The sequence below is a fragment of the Opisthorchis viverrini genome, assembly GCF_000715545.1.
Source record: "Opisthorchis viverrini unplaced genomic scaffold opera_v5_471, whole genome shotgun sequence".
In the NCBI taxonomy this organism is placed as follows: domain Eukaryota; kingdom Metazoa; phylum Platyhelminthes; class Trematoda; order Opisthorchiida; family Opisthorchiidae; genus Opisthorchis; species Opisthorchis viverrini.
In genome coordinates this window covers 212,490-235,083 of record NW_008752128.1, presented here as the reverse complement: position 1 = coordinate 235,083, position 22,594 = coordinate 212,490, and the positions used below count along the sequence as shown (strand labels likewise).

At 44.2% G+C, this 22,594-nt stretch overlaps 1 protein-coding gene across 1 annotated transcript in view; it reads right to left on the bottom strand.

Annotated features, from left to right (window-relative positions):
* The window catches only part of T265_11265 (hypothetical protein), a gene marked incomplete at both ends in the record, with an annotated part of 46,753 nt that overhangs the window by 3,347 nt on the left and 20,812 nt on the right, over positions 1-22,594 (bottom strand). The window contains one exon of the mRNA XM_009177875.1: positions 17,226-17,696. Coding sequence (XP_009176139.1) covers positions 17,226-17,696 — 471 coding nt within the window. The remainder of the gene's footprint in view (positions 1-17,225; positions 17,697-22,594) is intronic.

Here is a 22,594-nt window from a genome sequence, read left to right as displayed (position 1 = left end):
TACAAAAAATATTAGGCACGAACAAAGACCGCTGACAATAACTGTGTTTGTTCACTAAGCAAACCTACCAGAGACTAGCTAGCAGAGGAAACCATAATGAAAGACTGCCAGCTTTTCAACCAATTGGAAAATGTTTAGAACTGCCAGCTTTGGTGCATCTTTAGCGAGAGATTACGTTTCCTAGCTGTGGAGTACTGGTCTTAAACTGACATCCAGAATCACAACTGGTTCGCGACGCAATTCGCGTATTCGTATTCATGGTTTAATTAGTGGACAGATTTTAAGGCATTTCCAAACCCGTCCTTCCTGCAAATGTGCTACGTTGCTGCTTCCAAGGCTACGGGAATATCGATCACTTGGAGAAAACATCTCTTTGAATCTATGCTCTTAGCACAGAATGCAAGACTCTATTTCTGATCCGATGCCTAATACTTTTCACAGTATGACGACTGCTTATCTTTATGTGGGTTTCTGCCTACAACCTGTCCAGCATGGTTGAGCCAGCTACTCTAGCACCTGGACAAAAGCAGCATTCAACCTCAGCCTCCACATCATTGGTATGAAACAAGAAACTGTGTAGGTGAACCAGCGGCGCCATTCACTCTCTTGCTTAGGGGCCACCACGTGGAGAAACCCACTACCAGAACCCGTGAGAGTAGACAGGAGCACCAATTCTTTTAAGAAGTGTACTTGATCATTGAAGCATGGAAGAAGGTTGGAAAGTAAGACCTGACTACGAAATTTATAAATGTGTCGAAGCTTTGACTGTGCAACTTCAATTGGGCTTCAATTGACCCGCGCGTCGATAGGGCAGGTAACCGGCATTAAATTGCATAACGTCCACAGTCAGAGTTTTAGCTGAACCAAAGATAAAACAACTCTCCTTAAGAGGAATACTGAAAAACAGAGCACGCGTGACCATGATAGATGTTCGACGTCCCTTTAAAGAAAAGAAAAATGACCTATTTACTCCGATGTTCTCTTCGGGTATTGAAGGTTTGAAAAGACAATTCTCCCGTCGAACAACATCCGAAAATCGGGATGACTAAATACAGCTTATCGGTAGCATTTAGTTTCTTGTGCAGTTGGCTCGCAATTAAATGCCTCGCGAAGGATGTGAGAAACAACAGAACGAGTCGAACCACTGTGAGCACGTATTAGCACGTACGTGCTTTGTGGGCTTTTCGGAGAGAAGAAAAATTCAGCATTCACTTTGCCCGACGACAGGCTCGATAGTGACCATCCTTCATAATTCAACCAAATAGCTGTGCACATTTATCAAAGACGATCGGTTATTCGATAGTCGATCCCATTGAATTACAAACACCCATTCTTCTGAAATCAAATGTTGAGATCGACAGGATACTGAGTGTACGATTTGTTCCTAATTTTGTGACAGACTGTTAGCAAGTGCCCGAGGACGAAAATTTGCTCCTGAAGACTCTTCTGAATTGCGCTGGATAAAAAACACACTAAAGCCGACAAACCGTTCAAAAGGTTAACGAAAGCAACGATCCCAGACCCATAAATCATGATGATGAGAACTACAAGTCCAGTTTTATTAGCTAGTACACCGATGCAGGCAAATGAAGTTGCCGCGCAACGGGACGGATATTTAAAAAGAGGCCTTGGAAATCGCATGTTCTGGACTCTAGAATCCTAATGACTAGGGCGTCATACAATTGGGCTTAGGGTGCAACTCAACACGGAAAGGCAGTTCATGGTATGCAGAACTTGTCAGCATTCAGATGAAGCGGAATTTCACCTGACTCCAGGAATGAGTAAACTTCACTGTCCAACAGATCTGCCAGCGGATTGACTGTGGCCACACAGTTCCGGGGATGACATACAGACATAATAGTACGGATAAGAGCGAATGACAAACGGTAGGCATGTTTCAATTTATCAGCACGGCGGCAGTAAATAAAGCCACATCATAAGCAGCGCGTGGTGGTGGCAGTACGCAGATCGGGCAGGAGGCGAAGGAAAGCAAAGCTGAGACTGCTTGAGAACCGTGGCGTAGGAGGATGGCGAAGGAAATAAGCGGAGTGCGTGTATGTGTGTGGACGGAAACAGAGAAACAGTTTCTTTTATCGAAAGCTGTGCATCTATGTGAAACGCACCTCTGACAAAGATTCTCACGCGCGCACGCTTTCGTACGCCCGTGGACGAGCCGTCGGACACTGGACTTCCCGTTAGCCCAGCTGTGTACAATTTGTATACATACACAACCTCAATATAAACGCAACACACACTGGCAAGAACAAACAGGGACAGAGAGGAACGGGTGAGAAAAAAGTGGTAGTAATTTCTCCAATTCTAACTCGTGATAGAGGAATCGGCCAACTTCGGTTTAATTGGATGAAATCGATAAATTCCATCAGCTCGACCGTTCATTCGCTGGTATGGTCTTTCGCGTTCGTTCGTACACACGCGCATCCGTCCGCAGCAAGACTGCAGCTTATGCGACGAGTCGAATGACTGTGAGTGCATTAGACACGTAATTATGTAAATTCCGTAAGGCATGCAAACCACTGTAGTGGTTTGCTCTTTACTGAAGAACCGCAGGTGATCGTACAGGGAGTCAATCGGTCAACACGATGAACTCTCCGATAAACAGTGGCAAAACAAAACGGAAAGCATGCCAATTTAAAACCACATGTGGACAAGGAGTAGTAGTGGAATTTAAAGCCAGACCACCAATTGCGAGTTGGCTTCACCGAGGACAATCCGGACGGTGCGTAAAGCAACATGAGGTCGCGTAAGGTCAACTGTTCGAAATAAAATAAGGGCGAGTTTACATGGGCATGGAGTATTTAGCGGTGAAATAAAGTTCCACTAACTATTGTGGGATTAAATGAATGAGCTAATTATTAAGACTGCTAAAATCCCACAGGACAACGGGTGAAATTCACGAACTATAGGGAATGGCAGGGTAAACAAAGAGGGGTGGATAGAACCAACAGTCTGAGGACAATAGATCCGAATGTGCGCACGAGGTACGAAAAGTAAGGAAACTAACTCTATGCTCAGAATGTATAGCTGGTCAAAAGATCGAATAGAAATGTGGAAGTTTGCAATCCGAGACAGGTATGGAGACAAAGCTTGTAGTCTGTTATTTTCAACTTAGTTGTAATAAATTTACATACAAGCAAACACAAGCCACGAATTAGGACAGACTTAATGTAATTTTTTCTCTCGAGTCACATAAGGCAAGAAAAACAAGGGAAGAAAGTAACTTTTGGACAACGGTCGCCGATTAAGAAGTATCTTCAAACCTTGCCGGGATTAGAAATGTTCAGAAGTGAACGGAACTCAGCTGAAAGTATTGCATGGGCTGAGCACCTGGCATCGTTCCGAAGCGATCGACTCACCAGCATGGCATGTGATGAAGTTAAAAAGAGAACAGATCTTAAACAATGCACGCCATGTGTAGAAGGGTATGTCCATACATCAAATGTATTACGCCAATTTACGGTCCTTGAGCATTCCTTTAAGCACATATCCACTGAATAAGAACTGGGCTGGGTGACGTAATATTGCCGTGTAATAATAGAAAGCGTATATTACTCGGACTGAAAGGTTTCCAAAACCAGTGCTTCAAATTTAAAGTGATCCACCCGTAAGATTTTTTTGTTTGATTGTAGCTTCGGTCTGGCTGGAACGCCTAATTAGGCAACACCATTACGAAACAACTTGAGTGCTTTGCAGTTGTGTTTACTATAAAGGAGTGTGATATCCACCTTCTCCGCAGCAGTCTCTCTTGAGAATAAAAATGAATACAAAACACGATAGCAAGTGTGATGCGTCGTTTGATAACTGAATAACTTACGAGCCGGCCACATATATACAGACGTGTCGTAACACAAGAACAACGAGCATAGTGCTCCATATCAGACAGAGCAGATATGGTGTAGTGAACACACCAAAATTGGGTCCGTTATCAATCTAACCAGACACAATACAATCACAAGTCTTATCAAGGCCCATCCTGGGCAAACAAACTCCGATATCGAACCAAAAATGACCATAGAGACGTGGCTATGAACCACAACGCTTAGTGCCAAATGGGTGTTTCGATTGGGCGCAACTGCGTCAACAGTTTAGGGGTTTGGAAAATCCCAATTGGTTATATACACTTAAAAAGCACGATCAGTATGCAAGGAAGCATACGGACGGTGTTTTGTGTGGGGATGCAATAAAGGTTAATTGACTTGTGGAAGACAGGAACAAGAACAACTGGTCACAAATGTTCAAAATAACGCCATCGCGTGTCAACAGCCTTCCTCAGTTTTTGTCACATCAAACTCGATGGTAAGGGAATTTCACATGTTCAAAATCGCCATCGAGGATATTCGCAAGCAAGTTTAGCACCGCCACATACATAATCAGCTGTAAATGCCATTACGGTATCGAATAAACCACGAGTTTACGAGGCTGCATATGGAAATGATGTAGATATTCTGTTTACGTGTCAGGTGCGCATCAGATCATCATTCCATCATGCCGAAAGACGGGCTCAAGAGAAATCCAACGATAGCACATATATTTGAAATTCTATCCGGAGAACTGGAAAAAAAACGATTCTCCCCAGGTAATCTGGATAAAACCAACTCAAAAAGAATTAGGTAAGAATGGGAAGTTACAAGTAGGTTGGGGCTAATGAAGATACATATACGAGTAGTACTGTTGGGTCGCAAGGGTGATCAGAGGAGACGAATATAACGGAGAAGCACACTAGACGTGGGAGTTGATAACTAAAGCCACTTAACGAAGAACCATCCACGGAACATAGCCGCAAATGTTTCAGTTTTACTAGGACTGCGTGTATGTAAATAGGTTTTGGAGTTGCAAATAGTTCTCGCTGTTGTCCGGCGAAGTACAAACATCCAAACCGATGAAAATTCTATGTATTTGCCCCTTCAACACATGGACTGGATTACCGGCTTGCATGTGTGTTCGTTTACTGGCTAGCGACGGTTATATCAGTGCGACGAAGCAACTTTTACCTCTGGGTTATTCTAAACAAACTCAATCACTTCTGAACAGTTGTGCAGATAAGTGCAAACTCTCACTGAATAGAGCACGGCTTGCATCTGTGTAATTCGTAGGCCAAGATGAGACATACACTAAGAAACGGAACTCAACAGCCAGGAATTAACTACTAATGTCATTGTTCAAAATTATTAATCACATATTACATCAACAAATCACGTTCTCGAAGTCTGATTTTCACAATTTACCTTTTTCGAAAACCAATCCACCACCTAGGGATTTATTGAACGTAGCCAGCAGTGAGGCATTCGTACAGCTTGCGATACTCAGCATTTGTGCGATCGAATTCAACAATCGATTAAAGGTTTGTTCTAGAAGTGAGTAATCAACACTGACAGACTGAGGACGCTAACGGACGCACGCGTGTGTGTGCGTAAACAGCCATAAAAGGACATGTACAGACGAACGGAAACAGGGATGCAGCATGAATAAGCAAACGAATGAACCAAAGAGTGGAAGGGCTACACATGACTTGGTTACTTGACTGTTCCAAGTATAGGCTGTTGAAACGGCTTTGCATGTCCCTTACTGAGCACAAGTGTCCTACAATATTCTGGCTCATGCATTCCTTGTTCAATTACGAAAGCTATTAAAATCAGTCAGCAACATGACCCCATGATTTGCTCACAGCGCTGAATTTTCACGAATAATAAATTGACAGAATCCGTTGTGGGATATCAGGAAAATAATGGATTCTTATCTCTGCACGTGACTGAAAACGGTTTAACAGGACAAGTTAAAAATAAAAAAGTAACAAGGCACGCTAAAGTTGACATTCAACAAGTGTGTAGATTGTTGAACAAGTGAATCCCATATGGAGCGAACGCAGGTCAACTAACGTAAATAGTGCATGTTTGTTTCCGTCACAAAAGTTGTCCATATACCAACAGCATAGTCAATTCGGAAATATCGGGGTAAACGCTAGGATAAATGAGATGACAAACCTCGGATATTAACATTAGGAAACACCACTGACCGAGGAGAATATTAATATTTGATCTAGTTTTATTCTACTGAGTTCGTGACTTGCACTCAGAACGAGATGGCTCAAGTGGTTAGAGCGCGAATTTATTGACCTCTGCCTCATGATTACCCCCGTCTAGGCTTGGGCAACCTGGCAGTAGCCCAGCCCTCGTGCTTCCTTCGCGTGGCACGGCAGCTTGGCACCGAAAGGGTGTTACAGCTAACTGGGTTTTGTTTCTTTCTTTACACTCGGAACCAATCTCTGAATAAAAAACCTCAAACAGCTAGTTAGATGCAGCGGCACACATGTGAACCCAGTTAAAGAAAGGAATAATTCAGAATCAGCGTTAATCAGCTAATTTAGCGCGACGTTTTCGACGTGATTGTTTACGGTATCCGTTGATGCGCTTTTAGTGCAGCGTGTCGGGTTGAAGAATTCTAAATAGGTATACATAAATCAATCGACAGAGTGGAAGACACAGTATAAGGAACGCTTTATTACGTCCCTGACACAAGACGACGAAATGCAGTATGGCGAAGGCTGAATCTTTTATTATATGAAGTATATCACCTGGTTCCAACTTGAACATAGGTGAATCACTTTGTTGCTAATAATTTGCCCCAGGGGTGAGGGATGGTAATGGAAACATCCTGGGCAGACACATGGTCAGTAAACACAGTTATCGTTATAGATAACCGGAGACAACTTATGAGGGGCACAGCTGATGTGTTGAGTGATGACCCGTTGCAAGGTGAGTTTTAATGAGTGGCCATCAGGAACAGACTAGACCTTACCGTAGTGTGGCGGTTTGTGAACCTCGGTGACCCATTGTGCTACGCTGCGCGATGTCAACGCGACACTCACACAGTCTCTCATACCAGGTTCGTCAATGGTTAGAGGCCTGAAGAACACAGTCTCCTGGTCCTCCAGGGTGGGAATTGGAACAGGTGCGGCGATGAGTCCCATGAAAATGGTAACGTGCTTGTATTTCCAGCCGAAGACCGTTACCTTACGGTCAAGCTTTTGAGCCAAAGGTTTGGTTGAGGAACCTAATCGTCCTCCTGACTATGTGTGGGCGCCCTGGCAGTATCCCAGCTCGCATATATACATGATACCATACCACGTCGGCCATCGCGTGGTGCCATCAACCGGGTCGACTTACTCACTCCATACAGCAAGGCGGGTAAGCGAAAACAGGCTACTGCTGACTACTGCTACATACTTTTTCTTCTCGCTTTCCCTATCCGATTAATAACTCTATCCTTGTAGACCCAGCAATTAGGACTGAGGATTCCGTTCGTCCTGCACCGGTTTCGCAAGCAACATCTGCGCATCATCCGGCGCCGGCATACTCAAGCATCTCGAAATCGATCTTCAAGCCTCGACGCCCGGTCTATCTGGCCGCTTTCAATGTCTGCATACGGAAGCAAGCAGGTCAACAAGTCTCTCTTGCTCTCACACTGGACTCGCTTGGCATTGATGTGTGCCATGTACCAGAAACAAGAATTCAAGATGCAAGCACAGTGATCCAGATAATCACCCCATCACCCTTCACTCGTCCCCGTCACAGCAGTATAACTGCTCAAGGGACAAATCGGCGTATACAGTTCAACTAACATGAGAGGCCAGAAGATAACGTTTGATAGAGCTATAGCCAATGACCGAATTAAAGATTCTGTGGGTGTCATACTGAAACACAAGCAGCATCGTTCAATGAGCCACACGGGTACACCAACCGTCGAACAACGATAAGGTTCCCTCACTGCGGTGCTCTTATCCCCATGTCCAGTCCCTTCACTGCTACTTTATTAAGTTTGGTGCATCAGCACAGAATTTTTAGTCCTCAAATCTTGGGACATGAGCAAATCAGCCACACTGGATGGTCAGGAAAATGTTGAAATTCTCAATATGACTGCCGTTGCCATGGATAGGCGGGAGGATGAGATAATCGAACACGATTATCACATTTAGTTATGGCAACCAGAAGCCACATTACGCAATTCACTGTCTGACAGCATCACTACTCCTTACCGGTAATTTTTCATTTTGTAAAGTGAGATCACAAATTACGGTGCATGTGCATCCAAAGGGAATGGTCAGGACATCAAAGACACGGTTTGGGTTTATGTGGATGGGTTTTTTCTATACAGTGTACAAGTTGAGATCTATTTGTCAGAAATTTACACAAAAGCACGTGCAAAAGATGGTTAAGCCACAAATTACAGAGCCAATGGCACTTTATGACTCTATGATTGCTTTGGTTATATGTCAGTGTTCCCGACAACATTCGAGTGCCCCTCGAATACGAGGAATTGATTGAAATACGTCTATGTCCCAATTCGGATAGAAACTCTATGTAGTCCGAGGAACCCAAGAAAAATAGAATGCGTGCTATTTAGGCATCCTATGAAGGAAAACAGAAAGAAATGAGAGATGAAATGTGTCGCGAAGATAACTTGGAGAACCAAGTAGATTTTGAAGCATCTCGTACCAGAAAATTGAAAGGCATTGTCAATGACGAGTGAGAAATAGGAAAGTTCCATGAAAGCCGTGAAAATCCAGGGGTAAAAATTCTAATCAATAAGTACAAATTTCTCCACTTAATTAGTTGTGACAAATCTTGTTAGACTCAGATAACCCAAGCAAAGATAACAAACACACTTGAACAATGAGTGAGGAACGGAGTAGACAACTTTGGCTACACTTATGACAGGGATTTGCGGCAGTAGGCGTTTCAGAGGTATTCATAAATATTTCAACAGCACGACAAAAGGGACCTGGCCGGTCACATTGGCGTTTCCCCCAAAACGGGAATCACTGTTTAATGCGCATAACGAATGAAAATTTGTTTTCCTTAGTGATTCCGGCTTCCGATCAACTACCCTGAAAATACCCACTCTAACACGACGGTGGCAGGATTCACCTAAGAGAAGCTGTGCCGTACGAATTCAACGATTTTAGTCGAGTTTAGACTAAATAAATACGTGTGGATAGGAAGAACATGCTTATCCAGAACGAAGTGTTACGAGGTGAACTGAACGATTTTGAAAATGAGAAAGAAGCAACATTTTAACCAAAATGATGAGCAGAGAAGAGCACGAAACCCGGTGATCTTCAACACGGGGAACGATGTAACTTGGTGGCAGACGGAGAAATTCAGCCCGCCAAAAAATAGGAACTGGGACATTGGATTACCGATAGATTCAGTTTTAAAAAAAACTACCAGCTAGCCGCCACCACTGCCCCCGTACATGCTGTGGTAGGGGCGCCGACTAAAGTGTATTGTTTGGGTGCATGCCCACCATTATGCGGGCACGTATGGAAAAAATACCAGTAGCACACGACCCTCAGTTGATTTGCGTTTTTCAACTACTTGGTGGGCAAGCACTACTAACTTTTCACTCAAGAAAGGTCTAATAAAAGACGACCGTGAAGTTAGGTACGATTTCGACCACGACCTAAATCAAAGTAACCAACTACGATCACCAAACTAACACTGGCAACGAAAATCCGAGGTCTCTGTGCCTGCCTTGAGTACGGTCGCTCATGAACCAGCAGATACTTGCTTCCCCACAATGTGCATCTGAAGAAAGGTATGGACATCTAAAAATGGTCACTTTTTTACAAGTTCTTCAGGAGAAATCATGTCTCTCCAGCCTGACACTGACCATAGGCTCGTAGAGTTCTCAAACACTCATGGACGGAGCTAATAACTCGATAAGTCATATTGCAATGAAATGACGCAGGTAGCATAGATGAAAGGTGGTACAGTAATCGAGAAAGACCACTGGACCATCTTTTATTAGATGGGCTACTCAGCAGATGAGACAAATTAGCATGGTATTAGGTTTGCTATTTACAACCGATAAGAAAACTGCTTAAAGGACATCATAGGATTCATCCATACCTTGCTTGCAGACATCATATGACAACAATCGGCATATGTGCCCAGTAAATAACAAAACTAATTCTATACCGAAGTAGATGCCCTCACTTAGTCAACTCCCCAAATGATATCTGATTATTGAAAGACCTCAATGTGCGAGCTGGTCGATATGGTTGCACGTGTCCGATTGATCGCAGACCCCATGGTACCTAGGCTCCTCCCTGCTATCGGTGACCGCTTTCAATCACCAGGTTCTCTATTGCCATTGACTTAAAGGACAACAGTTATACAGGGGCGCATCCGTGCAACTGTCACATTCAGCTGCGGGACTAGGTTATCGTACCTAGTAAAGAGACATACTGGCGATACTAGAGGTGCTATAACGGCCCTTTGCGGAGAACGTGTATAACTTGCCCGTACGAAGCTCAACACCTGAAACTGGATTGTTCCAGTTCCATCACAGGATGCATGAAATCCGAGATGATAGGCGCGAAAGACTCTAAAATCAATACCAACTGGTCTCTTTACTGACAGACTTCACCCAACCAGAAAAGTTACACCACGTCAGATGTTAAAGGAAGATGTTAAAGGAAGGAAACAATAAAGCAACTCCACTTAATCTCAGATTGCTTGGCCTTGGACATTAATGTCTCTCATGTTCCTCAACCAGAGAGCACCTAATCACAATGGGTAGGAATTTCAAGAAAACAAAATGGCCAGACAAAAAGATTTGTTTGACGGTTCAACAAAGAATTGTCCTTCATAAATCACATGGCAAACCAGCCCAGAATACTTAAGGCGAACGGTAGGCAACGATTTTGAAAATGTGAATGTATAAAGAGGGGACTTCTAAAAGCTTCAGAACAGACCTGTGAACCTCGACTGAAATGAAATAGAAGGCTTAACTGATGCACTTATTCAGCCTAAGACTTTTGGTGTAATAAGAGGGGCAAACGGAATGCAGAAGTCGGAAATGTTTACAGCAGAACTGAACTGATTCTTCGGAACACATTAATTCTACTGTAATCAACTGGCAGAAGGAAAGAAATTCATAACTTGGTTGTGCCAATCCATAAAGCAAAGTCAGCTAAACTTCGCCTGATAGCCAGAAGGACAAAGCTGTTGTTGGAAAGAGTTCTCAACACAAGTGCTATTTAACCGTTCAACTTGTTGAGATTCTCCAGCCAACATCTTAGAAGAGCCGTCGCCATCATCATTAGCGGCATCATCCTCAATATCGCCACAATCATCACCATTGTCGCTGTTATCATAGTCACCATCGTATTCGTCGTCATCATCACCACAACCATTGAGACCAACGCGAACACAGAACATACGTTTTCGCTAGTTTACTTTTAACATGAGAAACAAAGCCCTTCCCGGTAAATGGAAAATCGACATACGTCGCATGTAACCATACCACCACAACTTATAGTGCTGATTTCAAATAAAAATTTTCACAAACAGTGTAGATGTAGCATGATGGCTTGCACACTGATGCACGTCCGCTTCAAGAGAAGCATCGACATCTTAAATGGCCCAATCATAGGTTGCACGAAGACTGCTGGCTGTGGACAATGCTTGCTTTTTATGTTTGCCAGCTACCGATAATGAACCCCAACAGAAGCTAACGTGATAAACTGGAAGAAAAGGTGCAAACACGAAGACCGATTGATGTGAACCGATGCACTGGCTGTTTTCAACTCCTGTCCAACGACCACTATGGTGACAGTTGGCGTTCAAATGTTGCTGTATGGTTCTACCATTGGCCTCACGGACGTTTATTCGCGAGCATTTGGAGCATGTTCTGGGAAACTGGATACAGGTTGTTATTCTCACGTTTACACGTGACTTTATGTTGCTGCCGCTCGAGAAAACAACCCTTCATCTGAGGTTCTGCTGTGGGCGGGGTTGTGACTGTTGTTGTATTGATTTCGCGTAGGGGGTACTGCGCTGGCCCGGTGAGAGGAATGGTGTAGAATTCTCCATGTCGACGGGTCAACTTGCTATCCAGACGGCTGGTGCTGTTATTAGCTTTTTCGAGCACAGGTGGTCGTCCATGGACTTTGGGGTCGTAATCCCCAATTAGTATATAAGTGGCTGTGATGTTTCTGAAGCTTTATCGAGTTAGGGCTTCTTGAACTTCACCTGGTTCAAATCCCATTAGAGCCATCGTTTCAATACACTCGTATTGGCAAACATAGTGACCCTAGGTGTGTGAGTTAGGTTTGGCTAACAATTAGTATAGACTATCCACATATCCAACAGACATTAGTGCGTTCAAATGCTCAACTTGGACATGAAACCACCGACCCTAATGCACGAAATATCCGATGCACTCAACCTGTAACTGTACCAGCAGTGACATTCTATGGCAGTCTTCGTACAGATTAAGCCGCGTGGCAAACCAAATCCTAGTTAGGTATACCAGCGTACGATGTATGCGACTCACAAGTGTGGTGGACCGGAATTCTATCCTTCAGTACCACCATGGGGTGCGACTGTACAGTTGCCCCAACGCGATCCGACAATCGCTTGAACATGCCCACTCTGGAACGGCTCTTCTATCTTTTCCATCGGATCTGTCGCGACTACAATATGTTCGAATGGACGCCCATAAGGTTCAGTTCAAACAGCATACGTCTACAACAAGCTTGCGGCCACACCTAAGGCAAATTTTTTGAGCCCTGGATTCAAGCCGTCAGAATCACCAGGAATTGTTACGCACGGTGTACCGCTAAAACACCAATATGCTAGTTTGTACCGGCAATTGATCGGTCGTCTTCGCGTATACATATCATACCCATTGTAAAATGACTGAGGTACACAAGCTTCACAAATCCGCTTGATGAGAACGCTACCATAACAACGAAATTCTGAACTAAAACCGGTCTACCATATGTCATTTGAACCTGGCCCGGTGTCGCTGCCGTATTGAAGGGTTATTCGACCGTGACGACGCTATGACGTTCCCAGACCCAACGGGCAGCTAGGCAGCAACGGTCTAGTAACTAAATCTATCAGATATAATCATTGAGGATTGGCGGGCAAAGCGCAAGTGTGGGCAATGTTACAAGAAAGGTGCGTGGATGTGAAACTTCAAATGTACAAATAAACCATCAGAAAAAAACGAGTATAAGCATACCTGACCATAGCATGACAGGGAACGCAATAAGACAAAATGTCTCAGTTATCTGGTAAAGCCACTTTCAATAAAGCCTACCAGATGGCTGTATTATTCGGCTTCCATCTGAGAACCCAACAGTCCTGAGTACGGTATGGACAAGCGTTGAAACATGATTAATTATGAGCTCAAAAATAAGTTTAAGTCCACCGAAGAATTTCTAAACAAATCCCGCCATGCGGTAAATATATAAAAGAAATTATGACGGAATAGAATGTGAGAGGACGTTTCGTCTTGACTGAGTCCGAAAAATCGGGCAATCACATGAAGGCGTGATACTGTTGGAAAATAGATGAGCTTTGGAAGAGCGGTAAATTATTCCCTTGGAATTATACAAACAGCGACAGAGGTCAACACAGCCCAATTTAGGGCATTCAACGAGAGTCTGGAACCGCCAGGGCTATAACCTATGCTACATTGGAAAGGACGCTCGGAACCAGGCAGATTACAGCTAGTCTGGCTGTTCATTACTAGAGAGCAGTTGAAAGGCCTTCCCTGAAAGAGAGTGAACCTTTTAAGGAACAATCATTTTGGGAAACGGTCTCTACTTGCTTCCTCTTCCCAGAAGGAGGGAGGTGTACGAAAAACTAACTTACAAGTATTTCGCACAAACTCAAATTTGACCATCTATGGGGAGAATTATGATGACATTACGAATATCCAACACAGGGTTATAGTTGGAGATGGGAGTAGCGAACACTTGATTGTCCTTAACTATTGGTTAATCTATTCGCTGTGGAGGCATCGTAATCTGACGAAACTAAGATTTACGGGCAACAAACAGGTCAATTTATCATCCACCGAGTAAAGAAACTCTCATCCTGGTCCACATCACCCTAGACACCCTAGGAGGAAAATATCAGGTCAAACAACGCTTAAGTTTGCTCGCCACAGTGGTGATGACTCCCTAATTACAGCAATAAAAATCAAACACCAGCGCTAAGTCCATGGCCCTGCAGCTATGGGCAAAAACGCACAAAAAACTAAGTGCACAAAGATGCGACACACACTTGTCTGTTTGAACGTATCGGACGACTTCACTTGGTGTCCAAGCTCAGTGAAAGTCCTGATATTCAAGCCTGAAAAGTCAGCCACGGATAAGACCGCATACTTGTCAATCAATCAATCGGCAATGGTGCAACTACTATTATGACTGAATATTGATTTGGGCTCAGTGAGACCAACGGAAGAACCGTTCCAAGCTTCCCTGGCAACCTCTGAGAAGTAAGCAGTTGTGCCACAGCAGTTAACCTAATAAGAACGGAACAAACAAAAATTCTCATCGAACACATTACACGCATCCTACGAGCATTTACGCACGAAACCAAAAATCATTGAAAACAGTCAAGTTTGTGGTGAAAGTGACACTTTTACAAATAAAACGGGAAAAGTGTTGTTTGCCATAATCGGTGCTCCTGTCCTAGAAAAGACGTCAAACATCGTAAGATCAGGAATTCTTTTTTTGTCATGCAGTCAAAAGATTATGACATAGAGGAGAAAATCTCTCGGCAAACCACACATCTTGATTTTTGGCTTTTTAGCCAGTTTACCTCATTCCCATGAGTGCCACATTTTTCAATCTTTATCATATTCGCCGGGAACAAATACTCATCACTTTAACCCAAGAACGGAAGTCGTGGCCAACAGATGTGCCACACCGACATATTGAAAACACTGAAAAAATAGGATACCCAAAAGGCGGTTGTTGATTGATTGTCGCTTTCCGTGTAACGGGGTAGGCTTAGATGTGAGGAAGTGCTTTAGAAATGTGCACGTACAGCAGAACACGTCCAATGTGGAACGAGGTGAACACAGGCTGACCGCACGTGAATAAAAGTGTGACGAGAACTATTGTTCACAAAAGCGAGTTAAACGTGTTGAGGAGGAAAAGACCAATGTTTATCCTAGTAGACTGACACAAGGGAGAGGCTAAACACTGACGTGGTTCATGGAAAACCGAAAGTTAACCGAAGTTGACCGTCGTCAAATTAGATGCATGCCCTACGTGATTTAGAGGCCAATGTCAAACGAATAGAATGCTAGGACATCTTATGTTACCTCCAATCTAAAGTAACTTCGTGAAAAACGGACAAATTCTATCACACTCGAGATGGGGATGTGACTAGGAGGGAACACCGGTTCATACAGAGTCGTGATATCGCATTGAAAAGCAGGGTTGAAGATATCCATCGAACGGATGTTGGTCTCAATGGACACAAGCATACCAAGTAGTCCCGGCGGCAGCAGTTCGCAAGACAGACCTGTGGACAACATATGTCCATTTATAATGCGTGCCGATATAGACAAACCGATGGACACAGGTCAACATGTTGATCAGCATGAAAAGTGTTGGAAAGGATTTTGTCCTTTGGGGCTTGAGAATTTAGGTTGCTTCTGGTGAAAGTGCTGGTAAAGGAAATTGTCCAGATAGTTGTTGATGTGCTCGCCCAGTTGGACAATCACATAATGAGTAAGCGCAACAACCACTCAGGAGACAACACATCATTTTCACTCTTAAGTTTTTTCTCTTACAAAGTGAACCAGACTTGGAACAGACTCTCAAAACGTATCCATAAAATCCTGGCACACACAACAGTCATGTTTTGGAGCATTATGGCTTCTACTGTGAATGTCCCTTTTTTCACTACACGACTGCCCAAAGGGAAACTGATAGGTGGAGCCTTTAACATACACGTAGACATAGCCAAAATCGAGCACAGCGTGACCACCAGGTTGATATGGTCCTCAGATTCTGCAGGTTCCTTTCCTGACAAAAGGGCAAGAAATTCGACGGTAGTAAAATCAATCGATGAGCCGATCATCCAGGAGCCTGCGCTCTTGGGCGTCATGTACAGGCAGAAGGTAACCGCGTCGTAGACTAGTTATGTATGGGTCAAAACTTCGGGTGCGATCAAGATAGTAAGTTAAACCTCTGGTTAATTTGCAAATAAGCGTACACCTCCAGTTCTGAAAAATTAGTAGGAGATAAAAATGTCTCTACCTGATGATTCCCGGAACAGACGAAACCGGTTGTGGATTGCCCGAGAGTTTTTTAATCAACCCTATACACACCATCTGGTCAAGAGAAATGCTTCGACATCTTAAATACCGTCCCGATTGAAACATGAGGCAACTTATGAGCCACGTGTTCAGTGGAAGATCGGTATAAACAAGACACTCGGCTGCTATTCAGTTGAGTCTTTCGTTGACATCAAGTTAATTTGCGAATGCTGTTATGGGAGTGGAACCGCTCGAATGGTATAGAATTCCACAATATAGAATCCGAAAAGTAACTCATATCAAGTTTGGACTGAATTGGACGCGGTCCCTGAAACAGACTGCCCCGTGACCTTCAGTGAACCACAAACTCATATATGAAGGCTTTTTTGAGGTGAGAAAGCTAAAACTTGTGGAACTGTGACATCAAAAGTCGAGGAGAAACAGTACAGCTAATAAGGGGGGGTTGCCCGCAGATGTTAATATCAGAAGGGTCTATACTAGGACGACAGATATGAGCAGCTAACCGGTTTAAGCCAGAAGGCACAATCGGCACAGAGGGACATATGGATGTTCATCTGAAGAGCTAGTAGTGAACACTGAAGGGAAAAAGATCAGCAATGTCCATATGAAGAAGTTAAAGACTAGACGATTACAGAAGGAATTTATGCGAAAAACCTCCCCCAAACAATTTTTCTGTTAACTGAGGCGTTGTGCCGATCCCATATACGTCATTAGCATTTATATACAGTGCAACTGTGCAGTATTTAAAAAGCGCAAGGTTTGTCGATAGAAGATAGGCTGGGGCATGCTGTTTCTTGTATGAACATACTCCTTTGTGAAAAACGATAACAACGCATTACTGCATTGTACCGTCAGGTGCACTTGAGCTTTGACTTTTTTTCATGCTGCCAGCTACCCGAGGTCTACAGCACCATCAAGCGCTCATAAAGTGTCATCCATTGTTCACAGCGAAAGAGAGTCAAAAGGCCATTTAGGGGAATGACTTGAAGATTAAATTGGAAGCTGAACGCACATCAGTTGCAACACAATACGAGGGTGTACAGTATTGGATCTTAGCTCACTGAGCTAAGGTCATGTGTAGTATGGGAACAAAAAGGATATAAATATCAACTCACCGTGACAGAGAAATCCGGGCTCCCCACCATTCGAGGTCAAATTGGAAGGGTTCAAATAAGGACAAAAGGTTTCCACTTGTGTACACCAATAGTCATGTGCACAAACAACTACAAGCCGATAGGTTGATTGTGCAGATCCCAGAGTTTGTGGTGTGTGGGAAAACCGGGGGACTGTAGAAGACGTATTGGACTGTGTCACCAACGGCGAATGTGTGGACGGGTCCGGCGACAGGTCGTAGCTGGATACCGTCTGTTCCAACAGAGAGGACTGACAGGATTCGGGTGGGAACAGAGGTCGCGCAGTGGGAGTCGAACCAAATCCCTCCATTGGGATGAACAGAGGAAATTCCACCGCGCACAGCCAATTTCTGTAGGCGGTCTGTGAAGACAGGCGAGGAATGGCAGCAAAACGATAGAAATTTGACCGAAATACAAGAGCTCCTTGTGAGTCGGATGGAGTCACTGTGGTGGCTGAGATACTAGACTAATGGAAACCCTCGTAGAAATCATGGGTCAACTGCCAAAAACACTAGAATGAAAGCAAAGTAGTACAATGGCTCAGATGCAAGGCACCGACTGAGAGACCCACGGTTCAGAATTCCATTGGCTTTTCGAATACTCTGCTCTAAGTTTGAGGTAACCTGGCACTCTCTCAGCGATTTTCCTGTCTTCGCGTTGTGCGACAGTTATACACCGACAAGACTCAACACCTGCGGAGCCTGATTAGTTTCGATATCCTATAGTGGATGATACCTCCACCCCTGGCTAATGAAAAGCGCATACCATAAGAAGGCGACGGGAACATTAGATCAACATAAAAAGGGAGAAAAATGAACATATAACACAGCCTAACAACGTCTGTCTAACACATTGTAGCAAGAAGTCAGTTAACTGGATACGTGTTCACTATGCATAGATCTTTCCTTTTACGTTCATACAATGTGAGAACTGCGATGCAATCCACAGTTGCCCGTTCAGAACGCGCGGTTGTTTGATGGATTGATAAACTGAGTGGGGAAGGTACCCGGACGTTTCTGTGGGTATTTTCGATTCCTAAGGACTAATCGTCCTAACTCATTACTTGAACGAAAGCTCATAGCGTCTCTTCACCCTCTTATATGGCTCTGAGTTATTCGGGGACTGCTTTTGTCGTGGACCTACGAGGTTGGCCTTTCTGTCATCCGAACATTTTCAACCTCCTAAGTTTTATCGACATTCGTTCTGAGGCAAACGTCCGATGGTCGTTGGTCGAGAATATTATTTGAAGGTCCGTCACGCCGTTCATTTCCTCACAAGGTGTTCCATCCAATTCGTCTCAAAACCTCCCTTGGACGTTACAAGTGAAACCTGTACAACGCACCGGGCTCATGCATCACTTTTTCTGTTCTGAAGAAGAAAGCACCTCCGCCACCAGGAAAAGACCGGAATTTATAAGGGTGTGACGATTTTTGTACCTCGGAACAGTCGGCCTTTACTGCAGGTTTCATTATGACACCCCAAGAGCAGCTCAGGCCAGGATGGCAAAGAGAAAACGGTCCAAAACACACGATCTTCCGCCCTTAAGACTTAGCACATGTACCGTATCTCGCTCCCCAGAATATTGCTGCTGTTGTATGTTGGAATCACTTTGATGCCTTGTGGTCAAGCTTTCATACCTATGTTTAGGCGCTTTACTATTATTCAAGCCTGCAAAAAATAGCTAAAAATCTCATGCCAAATCGGTCACCACATGGTGCTGCTAGCCCGGACCATTTACTTGGGTATAACGGCAGAACGAGTAAACGAGCCATCAGAAAGCGTCACAGACAACTGAATCGATCACAGTGTCCAGTCACAAGTAGGAACACTAGTAGAGAAAGTGGCGTCAGAAAATATTAGTCAATCCAGCCGTAGAAGCACTTTTCGTCGCCTATGGCGAGTACGAGGAATATTCGCATTGGAGCAACAAGCGAGATTTTGATCAGACGCTGCGTAGATCACGTATTCACACTCCGTTAGGCACTAGCGCACAATTGTGGCTTCAAAAGCGTGTTTGATTCTGTCGGCCGATCAGACAAATGACTCGTCATTTGTCTTGCTTAGTGGAATTTCAAGGTGGTTTTCGCCTCTCAGGGAATCTTATATGGAGCCAGCGTCTTATGGCTTTCTGAATCAATAAAATATCACGATTACCAAACAATGTGGCCGAAATTCGTTTTTCTGCTGCCGAACAACCTTGTCTACAGCATCTTCAGCGTGTCCGGCCCTGCGGGACACTTTCACTCAAATCCATTTTGTGCCCATCTGTCTTTAGCGACTTCGAAGTTCATAACAAAGACTGACAACATTTTTTACCTGGTGATGATGCACGCCACGTTGCTCAGCAAGGACCCTCTACTCCTCCCGTGAACATCAACTTATCCAGTATCTGCCCTGCATTCCTTACAACGTATACCCCCTTGTACTCTATCTCACCTATAGTTCCTTCTGGATCCATGTACTGGTCACTTCGGGCTTCCGTCCCATTATTTCCCTTCAGCGTCTATCGCATATGGGGCATCCTGAAATTGCTCACCAGAAAGCAATGGTCACATGCGCGACTATGCGGCCGAAGGTCGGAAGTAGCAACCTCGAAAAATGCATGTGCGATTTCAGACAACCTGACTGCAATTATTACAGATGTGCCATTTTTGATTCCTCAGTTCCCGACCCGGTAGGTTTCACCAGGCGTGTCTGGGTAGTGAATAAAATGAATAGTTTAATTGTCACACCAACACATCTGCTGTAAAAGATGCAGGCAAATATTGTGGCCAAAGCGAACTTTCTCAAACGAAAGAATCAAAAGTTGGCCGCCTGAGAGCCCACAAAAATTGGTTTTCCCTTATTTGCGCCTGCTCCTTTTCTCTCATTTAATCGGATTCTCACGAAGTGGCACCATTTTATTAGAGGAAGGTTGCAATCTTCGCATAGTTCTATTCATCAAACTACTTTATCCATTACATTCATTCAGTTTCAACTCATCCAAATGCAACTTGGGCTTGGACCTACCGTTACCGAACATTTCGATCGTTCCTACGCCATTTTTGTATTTCGGAGCGAGATGACTCAGTGGTTAGAGAGCCGATTTACTGACCGGAAGGTCCGTCGTTCGAACCCAACCTCGGCAACTCGACTTCCCCTATCTAGGCTTGGGCGATATGGCAGTATGCCAGCCCTCGCACATCCTTCAGGTGGCATGGCAGTTAGGCACCGAAAAGGTGTTACAGCTGAACGATTTCCCTTTGTATTTCATTGCGTGGAAAAGTCCCAAGTTATTCTCTTCCGAAGTAAGGTAGCCCATTTAGTCCCAGTAATTGTCGACCTATCCCCCTAAATCTCGATTCGCCAAGCTTAACGAGATTTGTTGTTAGCAGATCTTGTGAGGGTTCCAGGTAGGAAAAACTCGGCAGGAAAAAAAACGGTAGGAAAAACTCGCAAAATAGATTACTCGATAACCCACTAGTCCACATGCGAAAATTTGTACTCATTTAATGAAGAAAAAGCTGCAGTGTCAGGTATGTGCAGGGCATTTGATGGTGTTCAGCACAATTGTCCCGAAGCTAAGATTCCATCCTATGGTGGATGACTGGGACACAACCTAGACTGACAGTTTCCCAGACGGATAGTCAATAGCAGTACATATTGGTGGTACTCTAAGAAAACTCACCAGACGTCGATGCTGAAGTGCCCCAAGCTTTCACATCCTCACAAACCTTGTTATACTCTAAATTAAAGTCGTGCTGCGCGCTCTGTACCCTTCCTTATCCGTACTCCGGCAGATACTACAGCTACACACTGCTCGTTTCCTTGTTCTTCACAACCAATCAGTTAACCCACTGCTTTCAACAGCACGGTCATGTCCAACGTTTTGCAATGGGGATCACACAACCCATTCAAAACCCCTGTATCCATTTACCTTAGATCAATTACTCTCGTTCATTCAGGTTCATTCGATCCAGTCCTTCCAATGTTTCTTGTGTCTTATCTGGATCTGTCTTTCTCTAGTAGTCGTGCCTGGTATGCTCACTTAAGCTGTTGGCTTTGAGGGTCTCTAAAATAACGTTTTCTTTTTCCGTCGTCACATTTCACACTAATTCCTTACATAATTACCCATGAATAGGTCATAGTTCTAATAGGTTTGGACAGTGCGTGCACCAAATTGGACAACTAAATGTCACGTACCACCTGTTACGAGATAGAACAGTACGAATAAAATGAAACCGGTAGTGCTAACAAATAGGAAAAAACACCAAATATGCGGGCACCGGCAACTGCGAAACAGGACACACGTGACGAACCCAAATGTTGGCAGGTGTATGCTGTGCATTGGTTTCTAGTGCCTATAAGCCCACCACTACCAACTGAATAGTTAGATTAGTCTAGAACCGGGGCAGTAACTGTGCTAGTAATAGTGGCACAGCAATGCATTCAAGTCTGTACAAACACGTAGGTAGCAACAAGACATCGAAATGTTAATGAGTGAGCTTAACCATCTACCATAGCGTACAGCTATGGCCATCCTGGTCCGAGCTGCATTCACTTTCGTGTAAGGATGTTTCTTGAAAGAATAAGCAGTACTGTACAAAGCCAAGCAATAAGGTTTGCGGTAGTTTTCGCGAGAAAATTCCAAGGTTAATCTGAGTCATGTGAACCAAGACCTCCTCACTGCAAGATGGCCCCAATTGATAGACATGGCAAGCCCTTACTCTTCACTCTTTATCGCACCTATGGGTTTTATCAGACGGGTCACCAAGGGTTTTCCGCCTTCTCTGAAGAATGCTGGATACGGACCATCCGGTCCTGGTGCCCTCTCAAGTTAAGGCATGGGGAATTTGTATTGTGTTTCCATTCCGCAGGGCACAAAATTTACTGGCCGGAAGGTCCGTGGTTCGAACCAGACCTCTGCATCTCGACTGCTCCTGTCTAGGCTCGGGCAACCTGACAGTGCCCTGGCCCTCGTGCTTCATTCAGGTACCGGAAGCTGAACGACTTTCAGATGAGTAAGGTCGAGCTGCATCAGATGGTTTTCGGGAAAAAAACTCGCCCCCCAGTAGATCCAATCCCATAGGTTAAACTGATTCGACCATGTAGTTCGTGTATCAGAGGACCGTTTACTTCATAAAGGCCTAGTCATCTGGCATTGCATTGAACGGATACAACCTAGGCCAGCTCATGACTTGGGGAATAAGAATGGAAGCTATTACCAGTCGCGTTGGACCACTCAACATCAATGAAGCGATTGCGTCATCGCCCTCAACGTGTGACTATAACCCCCCTATTCTCCGTATCCTCGGTGCAGTCAGTGTAATTATGTACAAGGTTTGCGGCTGAAGAACTGACCGGACTGACTG